General features: G+C 49.7%; 1 protein-coding gene across 2 annotated transcripts; it reads left to right on the top strand.

Annotated features, from left to right (window-relative positions):
• The first annotated feature begins 6,643 nt into the window (after positions 1 to 6,643).
• Positions 6,644 to 16,138, top strand: USHBP1 (USH1 protein network component harmonin binding protein 1). Of its 2 annotated transcripts, none has more exons than XM_080672338.1 (13): positions 6,644 to 6,685; positions 7,086 to 7,185; positions 7,266 to 7,414; positions 7,645 to 8,071; positions 11,240 to 11,365; positions 11,535 to 11,671; positions 11,847 to 11,987; positions 12,272 to 12,439; positions 12,985 to 13,234; positions 14,016 to 14,234; positions 15,201 to 15,304; positions 15,524 to 15,646; positions 15,875 to 16,138. In XM_080672338.1, exons 2-13 carry the CDS (start codon positions 7,132 to 7,134, stop codon positions 16,062 to 16,064), a joined length of 2,088 nt encoding a protein of 695 aa, XP_080528464.1. In that variant the 5' UTR covers positions 6,644 to 6,685; positions 7,086 to 7,131; the 3' UTR covers positions 16,065 to 16,138. The 2 variants fall into 2 exon arrangements, with proteins under 2 accessions (XP_080528464.1, XP_080528463.1); XM_080672337.1 differs by having other exon boundaries at positions 11,532 to 11,671.
• Positions 16,139 to 17,341: the final 1,203 nt, after the last annotated feature.

The raw sequence follows: 17,341 nt of genomic DNA, 5'->3' as shown, positions 1-17,341 counted from the left end.
TAACATGCCTTGGTTCAAGGGATGGAAAGTCACCCGTAAAGATGGCAACACCAGTGGAATCATGCTTGAAGCTGCATTGCATCCTGCCACCAACTCATCCAACTGACAAGCCCTTGTGTCTGCCCCTCCAGGATATCTACAAACTGGTAATATTGGTACTGTCCCTGTGGGTTGAGTAGAGACTAGCATTCTCAAACCTGGCCTGGTGGTCACCTTTGCTCCAGTCAGTGTTACAACTGAAGTAAATTAAAGTGTTGAAATGCACCATGAAGTATTGAGTGAAACTCTTCCTAAGAACAACATGGACTTCACTGTCAAGAATGTATCTGTGGCCCTAACCGGTTTGGCTCAGTGGATAGAGTGTCGGTCTGCGGACTCAAGGGTCCCAGGTTCGATTCCAGTCAAGGGCATGTACCTTGGTTGTGGGCACATACCCAGTAGGGAATGTGCAGGAGGCAGCTGATCGATTGTTTCTCTCTCATCAATGTTTCTAACTCCCTCTCCTTTCCTCTCTGTAAAAAAAATCAATAAAATACATTTAAAAAAATTAAATGTGTAACTAAGGCAAACAGCGGCATCTTAAAAAAAAAAAAAAAAAAAAAGAATGTATCTGTGCCCTAGCTGGATTGGCTCAGTGGATAGAGCATCAGCCTGCAGACTGAAGGGGTCCCAGATTCGATTCTGGCCAAGGGCACATGCCTGGGTTGCGGCTCAATCCTCAGAGGGGGTGGTGTGCAAGAGGCAGCTGATCAATAATTCTCTCTCATCATTGATGTTTCTATCTCTCTCTCTCCTCTCTTCCTCTCTGAAACCAATAAAGAAATATAATTTTTTTAAAAAGAATGTATCTGTCGAAAGGAAAATATCTGTAATACTATCAACACTAAATATATATATTTTTTTCATGATTGATGTTCGTTATTGTTTTTTTAAATATTTATTTTTTTATTAAATCTTTATTGTTCAGATTATTACAATTGTTCCTCTCTTTTCCCCCCATAGCTCCCCTCCCCCGGGTTCCCACCCCACCCCAGGCCCTTACCACCCCCCCACTGTCCTCATCCATAGGTGTATGATTTTTGTCCAGGCTCTTCCCACACCCCCCACACCCTTTTCCTCCCGAGGATTGTCAGTCCACTCCCTTTCTATGGCCCTGATTCTATTATATTCACCAGATTATTCTGTTCATCAGATTTTTTTTCACTTGATTTTTAGATTCACTTGTTGATAGATATGTATTTGTTGTTCATAATTTTTATCTTTACCTTTTTCTTCTTCTACCTCTTCTTAAAGAATACCTTTCAGCATTTCATATAATACTGGTTTGGCGGTGATGAACTCCTTTAGCTTTTTCTTATCTGTGAAGCTCTTTATCTAACCTTCAATTCTGAATGATAGCTTTGCTGGGTAGAGTAATCTTGGTTGTAGGTTCATGCTATTCATCACTTTGAATATTTCTTGCCACTCCCATCTGGCCTGCATAGTTTCTGTTGAGAAATCAGCTGACAGTCGTATGGGTGCACCCTTGTAGGTAACTAACTGTTTTTCTCTTGCTGCTTTTAATATTCTCTCTTTGTCTTTTGCTCTTGGCATTTTAATTATGATGTGTCTTGGTGTGGTCCTCTTTGGATTCCTTTTGTTTGGGGTTCTCTGTGCTTCCTGGACTTGTAAGTCTATTTCTTTCACCAGGTGGGGAAGTTTTCTGTCATTATTTCTTCAAATAGGTTTTCAATATCTTGCTCTCTCTCTTCTTCTGGCACCCCCATAATTCGGATGTTGGTACGCTTGAAGTTGTCCCAGAGGCTCCTTACACTATCTTCATATTTTTGGATTCTTTTTTCTTTTGCTTTTCCAGTTGGGTGTTTTTTGCTTCTTTGTATTTCAAATCTTTGACTTGATTCTTGCGATCCTCTAGTCTGCTGTTGGATCTCTGTATATTATTCTTTATTTCAGTCAGTGTATGCTTAATTTCTAGGTGGTCCTTTTTCATATCCTCGAGGGTCTCACTAAATTTATCGGCTTTTTCTAGAAAATTCTTGAAAAACCTTATAACCGTGGTTTTGAATTCTATATCCAGTCATTTGCTTTCCTCCATTTCTTTCATTTGTGACCTGTTTCTTTGTCTCCGCATTTTGGCTGCTTCCTTCTGTTGATAGATTGGCTTTGTGTGCTAGGTATCCTATAGGGCCCAGTGGCTCAGCCTCCCCAGTTATCTAAGGTGGACACTCTTGGTGCACCCCTTTGTGGGCTGTGTGCACAGTCTTGTTGTAGTTAAGCCTTGATTGCTGTTGGTATCACTGGGAGGAATTGACCTCCAGGCCAATTGGCTGTGAGGATCAGCTGTGTCTAAGATGGGAGAACTTTTGTGCTGGAGACACCCTTATGAGGCAAGACTTGCTTCAGTGGGGCTTTGGTGCTCACTGAGTCTGCCCCCTGAGTGTGTCCCTTATGGATCTGAGGAGTTGTAATCTGGATGGTCCCACTCTTACCTCTGGGTACACTGGCTCTTGGATCTCCAAGGAGGTGCTAATTTAGCCTCTGCCTGAGGCCACCCAGCAGGAGCTATGGAGAGATCTGCAGATTCCTCTTCTTTGTTTGGGTTTTGGAGGTGCCCAGATGAGGCCCAGCTGTGAAGCAATGCAAGCTGCTGTGGGGCCTTGGGCCTTCTTTTGGATGTTCTGGGTCTCTCTGACTCAGCTGCAGTTTGTTAGGTAAGTTTAGATTTCAAAGGACCAGGCCATTCATATGCAAAAGCCTCTGTGCACAGCTGGTGTGGGGCAGAGTCTCATGGCAGAGCAAACAGCAATGGCTTTCCGTCAGCCCTGCCCTAAGAAGCTCCCGGGTCTTAGTGTCCTGCGGTAATCGCTGCAAGCACCTCTGAGAGAAAGGCGCCCTTGAGTTCCGCCCAATGCCAGACAGTCCAGTTTCTCCCCATATGAGTCTGGGTCCCCAGAGTCTCGCCCGGAACTGGATTTCAGAGCAGTTGGGAGCTTGTGTCTCCCTCCAGATTAAAAAAGATAGCTTCGTACTCAGTTGCCAGCCCTCTCCACATGCACGTGCCTCCCTACCTCTGCACTTTACTTCCGCAGCTCCTCTGAGTCTCAGTGTGCTTTTCTCTTCCCTTCTAGTTGTAGAATTTCCACTCAGCCAGCCTTCCTGTGGTTCTGGATGATGTCCGTTTGTCTTTTAGTTGTAGTTTTGAAATTGTTGTGCGAGGCAGCAGGTTCAGGTGTTTATGCCGCCATCTTGGTTTCTCCTAAAATCTTTATTGTTGAAAGTATTACATATGCCTTTTTTCTCCCACTCACCCCTTGTAGCTTGCCTCTGCTCCTCACCCCAGACCTTCACCATACTATTGTCTATGTCCATGGGTTATGCATATATGCATATAAGTTCTTTGGTTGATCTCTAAAAAAATTAAAAAAAAAAAAGAATGTGTCTGCTCAGCTGGTGTGGCTCACTTGTTGAGCTTCAACCTATAAACTAGGAGGTCACGGTTCAATTCCAGATCAGGACACATGCCAAGGTTGCCGTCTCAATCCTCCTTAATGATTCTCTCTCATCATTGATCTTTCTTTTTTTTTTTTTTTTTCCAAAATATATTTTATTGATTTTTCACAGAGAGGAAGGGAGAGGGATAGAAACATCAAATGAGAGAGAAACATCGATCAGCTGCCTCCTGCACACACCCTACTGGGGATGTGCCCGCAACCAAGGTACATGCCCTTGACCAGAATCGAACCTGGGACCCTTCAGTTCGCAGGCCGACACTCTATCCACTGAGCCAAACCAGTTAGGGCTCATCAATGATGTTTCTATCTCTCTCTCTCCCTTCCTTTCTGAAATATATATATATAATGGGTCTGTCAAAGATGTTCATCGTGGCGTTATAGCTGGTGACAGCAAAAATGAACCACCAGTAGAAGCAGCTGGCCTCACCCCTCAGGTGATTATCTGGAACCATCCAGGACAAATCAGTGCCAGGTTGTTACACAGCTCACATTGCTTGCAAATTTGCTGAGCAGGAAAAGATTGATCGTCGTTCTGGGAGAAAGCTGGAAGATGACCCAAAGTTTTTGAAATCTGATATACTGTCATTGTTGATGTGGTTCCTGACAGGCCCATACACTGTATGTTAGGAGCTTCTATAACTGTCCTCCTCTGGGTCATCTTGCTGTTTGTGACATGAGCTGGTCAGTTCCTGGGTGTCATCAAAGCAATGGGCAAAAGCCTTGACCGAACAGCTCGTTTGTTAGAGTGTCGTCCCAATATGCCAAGGTTGCAGGTTCGATCCCTGGTTAGGGGACATACAAAGATCAAGCAATGAATGTATCAGTAAGTGGAACAACAAATAATGTTTCTCTCTCTCTCAAATCAGTAAATAAAAAACTCTTTTAAAGCAGTGGACAAAGAGGCAGCTGGAGCTGGTAAACTCACCAAGTCTACCAAGAAAGCTAAATGAATATTATCCCTAATAACTGCCACCCCAGTGGTGTAAAAACGGTCTCAGAACTGTTTGTTTCAATTGTCCATTTAAGTTTGTTTTTTTAAAAATCCTCACCCAGGGATATTTTTTCCATCGATTTTTAGATAGCATGGAAGGCAGGGAGGGAGGGAGAGCGAGCGAAAAACATCAATGTGAGAGAGACACATTAATTGATTGCCTTCCTCATGGGGCTGGGGGTCAAACCTGCAACCCAGGTACGTGCCTTGACCAGGAATCAAACCTGAGACACTTCGGTCCTCAGGCCAGTGCTCTAACCACTGGCACACCAGCCAGGGCTACATTATTAGTTTTTAAAACCAGATTATTTGGTTTTTAAAACCAAAAATCTGTCACAGAATTTTGAGAACCATTAAAACAAATTTTAATGGGAAAAACCCCACACACCACTCTAAGCCTCAGTTTCTTTATTTGTAAGAGTCCGTTAAGCCTGCCCAGATCAGCCAGCCTCTGGTTTAATGGCAGCTCGGAGGAGCTGTGTAGACAGACTAAGCCTTGAAGGATGAAGACTATGCTGGAAGGATAAGAGAGGAAAAGGCAAACCAGGCGAAGGAACTGCCTGGACAAAGGTCTGGAGGCTTGGAAGAGCCTTGGAGTAGTGGAGCCTCTCCCAGGTTATTATGGTGGGAGCAAGGCTTAAGAGTGAGGGTGTCGCCCTAGCCGGTTTGGTTCAGTGGATAGAGCGTCGGCCTGCGGACTGAAGGGCACAAGCCCGGGTTGCGGGCTCAATCCCCAGTAGGGGGCGTGCAGGAGGCAGCCGATCAATGATTCTCTCTCATCATTGATGTTTCTATCTCTCTCTCCCTCTCCCTTCCTCTCTGAAATCAATAAAGATTTAAAAAATAAAAATAGAAACTCACTGAATTAAAGGTTACCAAAATAAATTTAAAAAAAGAGTGAGGATGTCAATTTCCCTGGGTACCCAAGTCAGAGAGGTACAATTTCTCTCTCTCCATAAGCAGGAGAATTCAGCCTCCTAGCGTCTGTCAGTGGGACTGGGAGGATTCAGGCTACTCCAGTCTCTGCACATTTAATCCAACTGCAGAAGGAAGGACAGGGTGTTTCAGGCCGAGGTTACGGAATGGCCAAAGGCCTGGGGGTGTGAGAGAGCTGAGAACCTTGCTGTTCGTGGAGTGGGCCATCATGGCTATAACATGGAGCATACATGGGTGCAAGCAGCAGGTATAATTTTTAAGGGCTTTGAATGCCAGGTTGAAGAGCTTGAAATGTTTCCCAAGGGCATTGAGGAGCCAAGGAGGGTGTGTGAGCAAGGGAAGCGAATAATCAGATCTCTGTCTCTGGGGCCTGGGTGGGGAAGGGAGTGAACAGGGGTGAGGGGCTGAGGAACCCCGAGACGGGGCTGGGCTGGCATCAAAGTGGGACAAGAGAGGCTTGGGCTGTAATTATGGGTGAAGACAAGAAAGCCCATTAGAGGTGGATGCAGGAAGAATGGGCAGGGTGTAAGGACCATGTAGCTCTGAGGAATTCAGCATTTTTGTAGGAGAAACAGCAGCTGGCAGAGGAAGCAGAGATGGGACTGGCGATAGAGCACAAGGAGAGGTAATAGGGAACAAGGAGTGCATGTTGCGCCCGGCCGGTGTGGCTCAGTGGTTGAGCGTTGACCTATGAACTAGGAGGTCATGGTTCCATTCCCAGTCAGGGCACATGCCGGGGTTGCAGGCTCAATCCCCAGTAGGGAGCGCGCAGGAGGCAGCTGATCAATGATTCTTTTTCATCATTGATGTTTCTATCTCTCTCTCCCTCTCCCTTCCTCTTTGAAATTAAAAAAAAAAAAAAAAAGAGTGCGTGTTGTGATTCATTTCCCTGATGGTGCCTGGCCACACGCAAATTGCTTGTTAAAACTCCATGACACTGTAGGTAAATGCTGTATTTATTCCCCATTTTACAGATAAGGAAATTGAGGCTCGGAGGTGGAAGAGCCGTGGCCTTGGAAGCTGAGGTGAGGAGGGGCAAACATCTCAGGAGCTGGACACATGTCCCCTGCTGGGACTGGAGGAAGGCATTGTCCTTGAAAAGGAAACCGAACAATAACAAATCATGTGACCAGGGGAGGGGGCTTCCTGTTTCTTGGCCCCTCCCAGGCCAGTCTGGGCAGCCCTGGCCTGAGCGGGCAGAGGCCGGTGACCCCAAGAGTGTCCAGGGACTCAAGCTTCTGACAAGGTGCTCCCGGAGGAACAGAGAAGTGGAGTGGGCTGAGGGGACCCAACCCCAGGATTGGGTCCTCTGGTTAGGGAGGGCACTGGGGAAGAGAGAGGACTCTTTTTTTTTTTTTTTAAGAGAGGTCTCTTGAAGTCCTCATCCTAGGCCCAGATAGAGGAGGGAGGGGAGCACCAAGGCAGTGAAAAATAAAGGAGGCAGAAGAGAAGGGGGAGGTCAGGGCAACCTTGGTAGTTAGTGAGCTGTCTGTCAACAGAGGCAATGAAACATGCCACATCAACATTGATTACTCAAGACTTCTTCTGGAGGGGAGAAATCAATGCCCGTTTCACAGAAGAGGAAATTGAGGCTGTTATTTGCCAGGACAACAAAGGCAAGAGCTGAGATCAGGCTGTGGTTTTAGGGGGGACAAAGGAGAGGTTTCAGAAGACACTGATTTGTGGACAGCAATGAGTGCCCGGGCCACGCGGCCCCGAAGCCGGCGAGGGAGGCATGCTCCAGCTGTAAGTGTCCCTGCTTCCTGCCACAGCCAGCTCAGCAGGACCCCTTGCAGGGAGCTCAGAGCCCTGATGGTCATTTGCAGGTTGAGCTGGACCCTGTGGCTGAGAGTTCAGAGGAGGCCGAGGCAGCCAGCGGAAGCTCTGAGCTAGGCCCTGTGCCATCTCAGGAAAGCTGCAAGCCTGAGCTGCGGGGCCCTGAGGCCGAGGAGAGTGGGCAAGGCCTGAGGAGCAGGTAAGGCCCGCTTGGTCTGTGTCTCCCACTCCAGCTCTTTCCTACCCATAGCTCTGCTTGTGTCCCCTGCCACCACCCCGGCTCACATGCACACCATGGCTTCCCATTGCCTGCCTCAGCCTGATTTTTAAGGCCCTGCATAATGCATTGCCAGTGTTAACACACCACCCCTGTGTGCCATACACCCCAGATATTCCCATTTCCAGAAACTTCCGTCGCTCATTTCACAGAAATGACAAAGAGGCTGATGGGGACTCTAGCAGGGGGCTGGCCCCAGCCCTCGATGGGCCCCATGAGCCTGCAGAAGAAGCCCACCATGCCCCAGAGGCTGAGGAGATTGTCCTCTCTGGACCTGGGGCCCCCGACGTGTTTCAGACTCTCCAGCATGCTCTGAGCTCACTGGAGGCTGCAGCTGCCGCCTGGCGCTGCCAGCTCCTAAGCTGTCCTGGGCCAGTGGAGATGGAGGGCAGAATCCAGGGGGAAACAAGGCCCTGCCTGGAGCTGGAGGGGGCAGGGGGCTGCCAGCGGGAGGTGGCCCACCTGGCAGAAAGGAACGCCTGGCTACGTTTGGCCCTGGGCAGCCGTGAGGACGAGCTAATCCACACGCAGGCCTCCCTGGAGGCCCTCCAGGGAGAGAAGGAGACGCTGCAGAGAGAGGTGAGTGGGGCATCCCTGCCTCCCAGGGCTCGATGTCTAAGGAAGGAGGCAGCCTGGCATAGGAGATGCTCAATCATTTGTTCATCGGAAAAACTTATGCAGCATTGACTGCTGAGCCCCCAAAGACACAGGTCCCTTGCGATCATTTTTTAAAATGTTAGTTAATATATATATGTTATTGATTTCAGAGAGGAAGGGAGAAGGAGAGAAAGATAGAAACATCAATGATGGGAGAGAATCATTGATTGGCTGCCTTCCTGCACACTCCCTCCTGGGGATCAAGCCCACAACCCAGGCATGTGCCCTTGACCAGAATCAAACCTGGTACCCTTCAGCCTGCAGGCTGACGCTCTATCCACTGAGCCAAACCAGCTAGGGCAGGTCCCTTGCCATCTTAATTAAGGGGATTACTTAAAATAGGAGTGTGGAACCTTTTTTCTGCCAAGGGCCATTTGGATATTTATGACATCATTCACAGGCCATACAAAATTATCAACTTGCCCTGGCCGGTTTGGCTCAGTGGATAGAGCGTTGGCCTGCGGACTGAAAGGTCCCAGGTTCGATTCCTGTCAAGGGCATGTACCTTGGTTGCATGCACATCCCCAGTAGGAGGTGTGCAGGAGGCAGCTGATTGATGTTTCTCTCTCATCAATGTTTCTAACTCTCTATCCTTCTCCCTTCCTCTCTGTAAAAAATCAATAAAATATATTTTAAAAAACAACAAAATTATCAACTTAACAATTAACCTGCTATTTGGTCAGACATTTCATTAACTCACCCCTAACGCCTTGGCAGGGCCAGACCAAATGAAGTTCCCCACCCCTGATGTAGGAGATGACACTTGAATAAGGACCACGTGGGGGTAAGGGAGGAGCCATGCAAAGATCTGCTCAGTGGTCATGCCAGGCAGAGGGAATAGCATGTGCAAAGGCCCTGAAGTGGGAGTGTGATTGGCAAGTTTGAGGAACAGTGAGAAGGCCAATGTGGAGGTATGTGGGAGGAGATGAGAGCAGGGAGGTGACAGGGCGGTTCCTGCAGCGCCTCGTGGGCTGAAGGGAGGATTTGAGTTTTTGCTCTGAGTGAAGTGGGGCCCAGGGAGGGTTCTGAGCAGGGGAGGGTGGCCACCTGATGCAGGTGTTCACAGGCCACCCCTTGGCTATAGTGAGAGGAACAGCATGTGGGGAGCAAGAGTGAAATCCTGGAGATTCAGGAGGAGGCACTAGTCCAGACACCAGATGGTGGAAGTTGTGAAGGTGGCGGGAAGTGAGCAAATGATGGGTGATGTTGAAGGTGGAGCTGGCAGGTTTGGGCGTGAAGGCTAGAAGCTTCCTCAGCGTGTGGATTAAAGCCATGTGGGTGACAGCAGTTGTGGGGAGCAGGCATCATCTACAGCTGGCAAGACTGGGTCTTTGGGAACCCAGAGAAAAGGTGGGGCCCATTCCCCTACAGAATGGGGCCCATTCCCCAACTGGGAAAGAGAAGTTTGTTTGTTTTTATTTACTTTATTTTTTAAAATTTTTATTTATTGATGAGAGAGATAAGGAGAAACACCTATTAGTTGTTCCACTTATTTATTCACTAGAGGCCTGATGCATGAAATTCGTGCAAGGGGCTCGGCCCTCACAGCCCCGGCTTTGTCCGGAAAGGTCGTCTGGAAGGTCGTTTGGCTGTCCGGTCTAATTAGCATATTACACTTTTATTATTATAGATTAATTGGTTGATTCTTGTAGGTGCCCTGACCAGGGATCAAACCCTCAACCTTGGCATATCAGGAGGACACTCTAACCAACTAAGCTATTCGACCAGGGCCTATCTATTCATTTTTTAAAATAAGCATTCTTTTAAAATATATATATTATTGATTTCAGAGAGGGAAAGGTAGAAACATCATTGATGAGAGAGAATCATTGATCCACTGCCTCCTGCATGCCCCACACTGGGGATCGAGCCCACAACCCGGGAATGTGCCCTGACTGGGAATCAAACCGTAATCTCTTGGTTCCTAGGTGGATGCTCAACCACTGAGCCATGCTGGCCAGACTAAAATTATTTTTAAAATATATTTTTATTGATTTTAGAGAGAAGAAGAGATGGGGAGAGAGAGACAGAAACATCGATGAGAATCATTGATTAGCTGCCTCCTGCATGCCCCACACTGGGGATTAAGCCCGCAACCCAGGCATGTGCCCTGACCCGCACTTCCTGGTTCATGGGTTGATGCTCAACCTCTGAGTCACACTGGCCGGGCAATTCTTAATTTTTTTGAGGAACCTCCATACTGCTTATAATCCCAATAGTGCACCAGGGTTCCCTTTTCTCCACATCCTCACCAACACTTATTTCTTATATATTATTTAAAATATTTCTATTGATTTCAGAGAGGAAGAGAGTGATAGAAACATCAATGATGAGAGAGAAAACAGCCGCCTCCCACAAGCCCCCACACTGGGGATCGAGCCCACCACCCAGGCATGTGCCCCTGACCAGAATTGAACCCGGGACCCCTCAGTCTGCAGGCCAACGCTCCATCCACTGAGCCAAACCGGCCAGGGCATTATTTCTTAACTTTTAAAAAAATGTTTTTATTGATTTTAGAGTGGGGGGGAGAAATATATAGAGAAAAACATCTATTTATTGTTACACTTATTTACACATTCATTGGTTGATTCTTGTATGTACCCTGACTGGGGATCAAAACCCCAACATTGGTGGATTGGGACAACACTAATCAATTGAGCTACCTGGCCAGGGCTGGCTCTTGTTTAAAAAAAATAAAATTATTGATTTTTAGAGAGAGAGAAACATTGATGTGAGAGCTGAACATCGATCGACTGCCTCCTACATGCCCCCAACCAGGGATCCAGATCAGCATCCCACACCAGCCAGGTCATTTCTTGTCTTTTTTATAATAGACATCCTAACTGGTGTGAGGTCATTCTCATTGTAGTTTTGATAGCATTTCCCTGATGATTAGTGATGTTGAGCACCTTTCCATGTACCTGTTGGCTATCTGTATATCTAAAGAAAGAGAAGTCTTGGGTGGCTAAGTTCCCCAAGGTTATATAGTGAGGAATTTGGTGCAGTGAGTATTTGGGGCTCCTGTCACTGCCCCAAGAACAGGTGGGCATTTGGGGCCCCCAGGCCTGACATTTCCCTTAACCCCGCCAGGTCCAGGAGCTGCAGGATTCCCTGCTGAGGCTGGAGTCCTTGCCACCTCCTTCCCACAGCCAAGTGGGTGGCTTGGGCAGCAGTTCCAGCAGTTCTGGGACTTCCAGGGAACCCTGGACCACTCAGGTAAGTGTAGGAAGCTCAAAACCACTTATTTGAGATCCTTAGGGTTTGGGGCAGTGAGACCCAAACCTGGCCATGTGATCCAACAGATTCTGGGGTTGGAAAAGCTTAAACCCATCGTACTAGGCTCTTGAGGACAATCTGGGTGAATCAAATCCCCTCTTGCTAGCAGGATCCCTTCTCCCTGTCTCACCCCCTGCTCCGGCGCCTCCAGAGTGATTCCAGTGCCCAGATCCTTGGGCCTCTCCCCAACCGGCCCCTTGCCCCTGAGATACACATTGTGGAAGCTCAGATGGAGCAGCTCCAGGGGTAAGAGACACAAATGTTGAGCTCTTAAGGGCACCTGCACCTGCTTTGCTAGGATATAAACCCAAGAGTCTGGAGCTGAAATGGGGGTGAGGGTGGGGGAGAGAATGGAAATCTATGAGGTCCTGACTGCCCTGTGAGGCCTCTCATTTTTTTTCTTCCCCGTCTTTGGAGGTAGAAGCATTGAGAAGCTCAAATGCTTTAACCGTCTGCTGTCAGCTGTGCTCCAGGGATACAAGGGCCAGTGTGAGGGCCTCAGCATGCAGCTAGGCCAGTGGGAGGCTGAGGCCACAGCACTACGTCTGGCCTTGCAGTATAGGTCAGTGCATCCTGCCCATGTTGTCAATGGCTGGGAAGAGAATGGGTGCATTTAGAGGATGGCCCTGATCCACATAGAGAGGCAGGACCCCTTCAGGAAAGCACTGTCCCCCACCATGGAAATTAATTTAAGGCAATTTTAGTCCAAGGATGCTGAAGAGGTTTGCATGCCCTCTGGGGGTGGAGGTCAGGGATAAATGAGAGACCCAGGAGCAAGTGAAAACATCCCTTACACAGAATGATGGGGCTGGGTGTCCCAGAGCACTCAGAACTAGTGTCCCACAGTGAGCATTGTGAGGAAGTGTACAGAGTCCTGCTCACTCTCCGGGAGGCAAACTCAGGAGCAGAAGTCCCCAGGAGTGATGTGGAGGCAGCTGAGAAGGAGGCTCAGAGGCTGCTAGCTCAAGAGGAAGCTGTCATGGATGGAGAGACACTGTGGGATCCCCAGCCAAGGTACTCCTGGGAACCCCTGGAACTGGGCAAGCTAGTAAATGGGGTCCTGATTGAGAATGGGGCTGGCTCCCAGAGCTGACCCTGTGGAGACCTGACTGGAATTGGCTGGTTGCTAATCAACAAATTTGTCATGGTAGTTGACAGTCATGGAGGTTGATCTAGAACCCACCAGGATTGGCATGAAGATAGATGCCCACTGATTATAACTGGCATGACAGTGCTTAGTCAGGTTGGCATGCTGCCAAACAGGGATGGCAAGCTGAGTGATGATGTCTATTGTGTTGGTGTGATGGTGTTCACCATGTTGGAATGAGTAATGGTCCCCATTGATGTGATAGTGTTCACTATGTTGTCTTGATGGAACGGTACCCATTGGGGTTTACATTATAGTGCACATCATGTTAGTATGACAGTGCCCACCACAGATGGCATAGGGTCCATCATGGACAGTAAGATGAAAGAGGATGGAGCCCACCAGGGTTGGCATGAAGTTAGTACAATATGCCTGCCAGTGTTGACACAGGCCCCTCTTCTGTTTTCTATAGTCCTGAGGGCAGCAGTGTGGATAGGCCCACACTACAGGAGGTGGCTATCCAGCTCTGGGGCTATGTCCAGCGTCTCCGGGAGCGCCGTGCTCTGGTGAAGATTCTCCCAGAACCTGGCCCCACCTTGGCACCCATGCCCACTTTGCCCCATGCAGAAGCCCTGTTGCAGGCCATTCTGGAGACTCAACCTGGCCCAGCCCTGCCTCGGCTGGAGAAGAGGCGGATCCAGCAGGACCTGGAGGCCACACGGGTACACATAGGCGGGGCCACTGTGTCAGTCTTTCCTGGTGGGACAAAAACCTTTGGTGAGGATGAGGGTTGTGATTAGGTGACCAAATAACAAGGAAAAGCTCTGCTGGGCTAGAGGCAGGCTTCCTGGAGGGAGGAGAATTGGGGCTGGAGTTTTGAGGGATGAATAGGAGTTCGTCCTTTGGAATTCAGTTTCTCATAAGACTTCGAATATGGCTTTCCAAAATGCCCTTCCTATGGAAAATAAATGGGGCAGGAGACACAATCTGAGCTCTATAGCCTGGTGGGAAAGACCCAAGGTTCTGGACTTGGAGAAACTCAGGACCCTTCCACTTGACCTTGTCTAAAATACTTGCCCTCTGAACTGCCATATCTACAGCTGTAGTTTTTTTTTTTTTTTTTAATATATTTTATTGGTTTTTTACAGAGAGGAAGGGAGAGGGATAGAAAGTTAGAAACATCGATGAGAGAGAAACATCGATCAGCTGCCTCCTGCACACCCGCTACTCGGGATGTGCCTGCAACCAAGGTACATGCCCTTGACTGGAATCGAACCTGGGACCCTTCAGTCCACAGGCTGAAGCTCTATCCACTGAGCCAAACCGGTCAGGGCTCTACAGCTGTAGTTTTGATGGGAGGATGATATTTCTCACCACACAAGGTCAAGGTGAGGATTTGAGTTCTTGCTTGACCAGCCCTCAGTGGGTGCCTCTTGAGACCTCAGTTTCCCCAGAAGTTGACCCTAGAGGCACAGATTCTTCGCCCTCTCCTTGGTTTCTCAGGAGACACTGGAGGACCTGACGCTGAGGCTACAGCTGGTGCGGCGGGAGAAGCGGGGTCTGGAGCTGCAGGAGGCTGCCCTCCGAGCCCAGGGCCCGGTCCACATGCTCCTGCTGGAGCAGCTGCAGTGGGAACGGGCACAGCTTCAGACTCGGGGGGCCAACAGCAGCGGTGGTGGCAGTAGTGGCGGGAGCAGTGGAGATGAGGAGGCATGGTCCCAGGTGAGCGGTTCTGCTGGACCTAGTAAGGCTAGCAGGACACTGCTGGCTAAATGTCTCTGGCCAAGCCTCAGCTTCCGTTTATGCACAAAGAAATGAGCTGAATGGTAAACTGCAGGTTAAAGTTCACACTTTGTACTTTGGGGTCTTTTTTTGAGGGTATTGAGCCCAATAAGCTCCAGGGATTTAGTGTCTTCCCTTCAAACCTGTACCTCCTCATTCCCATCTACCACGCCTATTCACACTCCCCGCTCTCTACCCAATAGCCCCAGCCCATGCTTCATCTCTTCCTAAATTTCGTTTCTGGCTCCCTCCCTGAATCCTTCCTCCCCGCAACCCCCTTTTTGTCAGTCATGTCTGCCCTCTGCTTAAAGCCTTCAGTGGCTTATAGAACCCTCCTTTGAATCATCTCTTCCACCTCAAGCCTTTGTATCTGCTGTGTCCCTGCCAGGAACATGGGTCACTTCTTTTTTTTTTTTTTTTTAATATATTTTATTGATTTTTTACAGAGAGGAAGGGAGAGGGATAGAGTCAGAAACATCGATGAGAGAGAAACATCGATCAGCTGCCTCCTGCACACTCCCCACTGGGTATGTACCTGCAACCAAGGTACATGCCCTTGACCGGAATCGAACCTGGGACCCTTGAGTTCGCAGGCCGACGCTCTGAGCCAAACCGGTTAGGTCTGGGTCACTTCTTTATCTAGTTAAGTCCTTGACCTCCTGCAGGTCTGAGTTTCAATATCACCTCCCTCAGGAAGCCCTTCTGAACTGCCTTCAGATGAGATCACATGTTATTTCCCTTGTTAGGGAGTAATTTTACCCTTATTGGGGCATCTCATGAGACTGGGAGCTCTGTGAGGGCAAGGACTATTGCTACCACAGTCTGGACATCAACATCCAGATTGAACTGAGCACACACTTGGCCTACCTAGGCCAATATCACGTCCCTTCTCTCTGCTTCCTTCAGGGCCCTGCTATCCCTGGAGGCAGCAGGGGCATTGATGGAGGCCAGATGGGGAAAGTGCAGGATCCGGAAGCGCTAGCTCAGGAACTGTCAGCGTCACTCGCCCGGTGTGTGTCTGGGTCCTGGGTTGGGGGGTAGTTGGCCTGAGAGGGTGGTGGTGGTTCCTATGTGAGAGCCCGTGGGGGTGTTGTGTACAGCAGTGGTATACTGGGTGTACACCTGTGTACAGGTGTGCTGCCATGGAAACACTGTGGGCAGGTGGCTGGGCAGAAGGAAGACAGGATTGGCTATGACTGTGAGCCCTTCTCTCCTCACTCCTGCACCAGGGCCCTGGGCCTGTGGGAGCAGCTGCAGTTTCTTCGGGAGGAGCTGGAACAGGTGGCTAAGAAGGGACGAGCCAGACGTGCTCAGAGTGCCAAACTGAACAACGATTTATGTAAGGCTCACAGGTAGGTCCCCCTCCCGTGGTGATCTCAGAAGCATTCCTTGCTCTTTATGGGCTTCAGCTTCCCTCCTATAAGGTGGGCTGCAAGCTCAATCCATTCTACATCTCCCTTGGTGCCTGATTTGTGTCAGCCCCTACTGAGTGTCAATGGGATCCCAGTCAGGAAATACATAGCCCCTGTCTTGGACGGGGTTGGGGACTATATCCTGGCTCAGCCCCCTCACCCCTCCAGAGCCCTGGTTCTGGCCTTCCGAGGAGCCCAACGGAAGCAGGAAGAGCAACGGAGAAAGCTGGAACAGCAGGTGACACTAATGGAGGCCAGACAGGCAGAGGAGCTGGCTGTGCTAGAAGCCACCACAAGAGTCCTGGGGAGGCCCAGGCCACCCCGTCCACCTCCCGGGCCAGGGGAGACCTTTCTGTAGGCCCCGTACCTGGCTGTGTCTAAATGTACCAGACAGTGGTGGCAGGCCCTGTCATAAATATCCTGGAGTGATGTCATGTGGTATGACTTTGCATGTTGATGGGTGTTTGGCTTGGTGTGATGGGGCTACTTGGGTGTCTGGGTCCTGATGGGTTGTTGGCCAGCACTTGAAAAAGATTCGGTGTCTTTCGCCTGGCACCATGGGGCATATGAACGGGGTCAGCAGGGTCATGCTAGAGGCAGCCTGGGCCATGGGGACAGGGTCTCCAGGGCTGGCTGGGGAGATTTAGGGGTCAATGAGGTTACATAGCCAGAGCTGAAATTCCAACTCTCACCTGTCTGCAGGAGCCAGGGAGGGGGGTCCATGGTGTGTGTGGGAGGTGGCAGGGCACACCTTCCCCTGCCCACCCCCTTGGGAGATGCTAGGTTTGGCCTGGCAAATGCTCCCAAGAGGAAGATGCTCAAGTCCCAGGACGACTGGGGCCCCCATGGTTCAGGGTGTGGAATGTTTGCTGGAAGGGCATTGTGCTCGGGGTGCAGGTTGGGGGAGGAGGAATCAGATGCAGCTTTGGAACTTGCATGCAAAGTATGTGGAGCTAAGGTAAAGGGCTTAAAAACCTGAAAGCAGAAACTCAGGGTCTATACTGCAGGCGCTGAGGAACTCAGAGTTGGTGCTGATGGTGAACACAGGCACTAGAGAGCGTGGATGGCCCTTGGTGAGGCTAAATTCCAGCAGCTAGGGAGCTGTGGGAGGTGTTAGTGTCAGGTTAATAACAGGCATCTGATTAGCATTCATTTGCATAGGCCACACTTCCCTGCCCTTCCAACCGGGTTGGGCAGGGTTGCAAAAGGAGGGCTGGGCTGGATCCAGCCGGTTGGGATTAGTAGCCAGCTGTCCCCTCCTGGGCGGTAGCTGAAACCCAAACTGGGGATTAGCCAGGTTTTCGTTCTCTGCCTGGTGCTGGGGGCGTTTCCCAGGCCTCACCTGTGCTGATGTGTCGGGTGGCTGCCTCTCGGGAAGGCAAGACAGGCCTGAGGTCAGCGTCAGTCAGCGATCTGGCCTGCACCCGTTCCTCCTGATCCACAGAGGCCTCAGGGGAGTGCTAGGGCTGTTGACCTTCAGATCCCTGACCACTCTTTGGACTGAGGCAGGCTTGGAAGACAGCAGGGAAACTGAGGCGGGCAATGTCGCCTGTGCGGTGGGCAGAGGAGCCAACCTTATCAAACTTCTTGTCCTTCTCCCCACCTCCCAAGAGTCCAAGAATGACCTTAGCCCCC

The sequence above is a fragment of the Plecotus auritus genome (assembly GCF_963455305.1).
Source record: "Plecotus auritus genome assembly, chromosome: 6".
Lineage (NCBI taxonomy): Eukaryota > Metazoa > Chordata > Mammalia > Chiroptera > Vespertilionidae > Plecotus > Plecotus auritus.
Note: the sequence above shows the minus strand (reverse complement) of the source record. Positions and strands in the feature narration are given on the sequence as shown.

Excerpts from the sequence above, each read along its gene's own strand:
- USHBP1 (XM_080672337.1), top strand. The coding sequence starts at position 7,132 with ATGAGTGCCCGGGCCACGCGGCCCCGAAGCCGGCGAGGGAGGCATGCT. Across the intron at positions 8,072-11,239 it reads AGGAGACGCTGCAGAGAGAG|GTCCAGGAGCTGCAGGATTC; the intron begins GTGAGTGGGGCA and ends TAACCCCGCCAG. Across the intron at positions 15,647-15,874 it reads GATTTATGTAAGGCTCACAG|AGCCCTGGTTCTGGCCTTCC; the intron begins GTAGGTCCCCCT and ends TCACCCCTCCAG.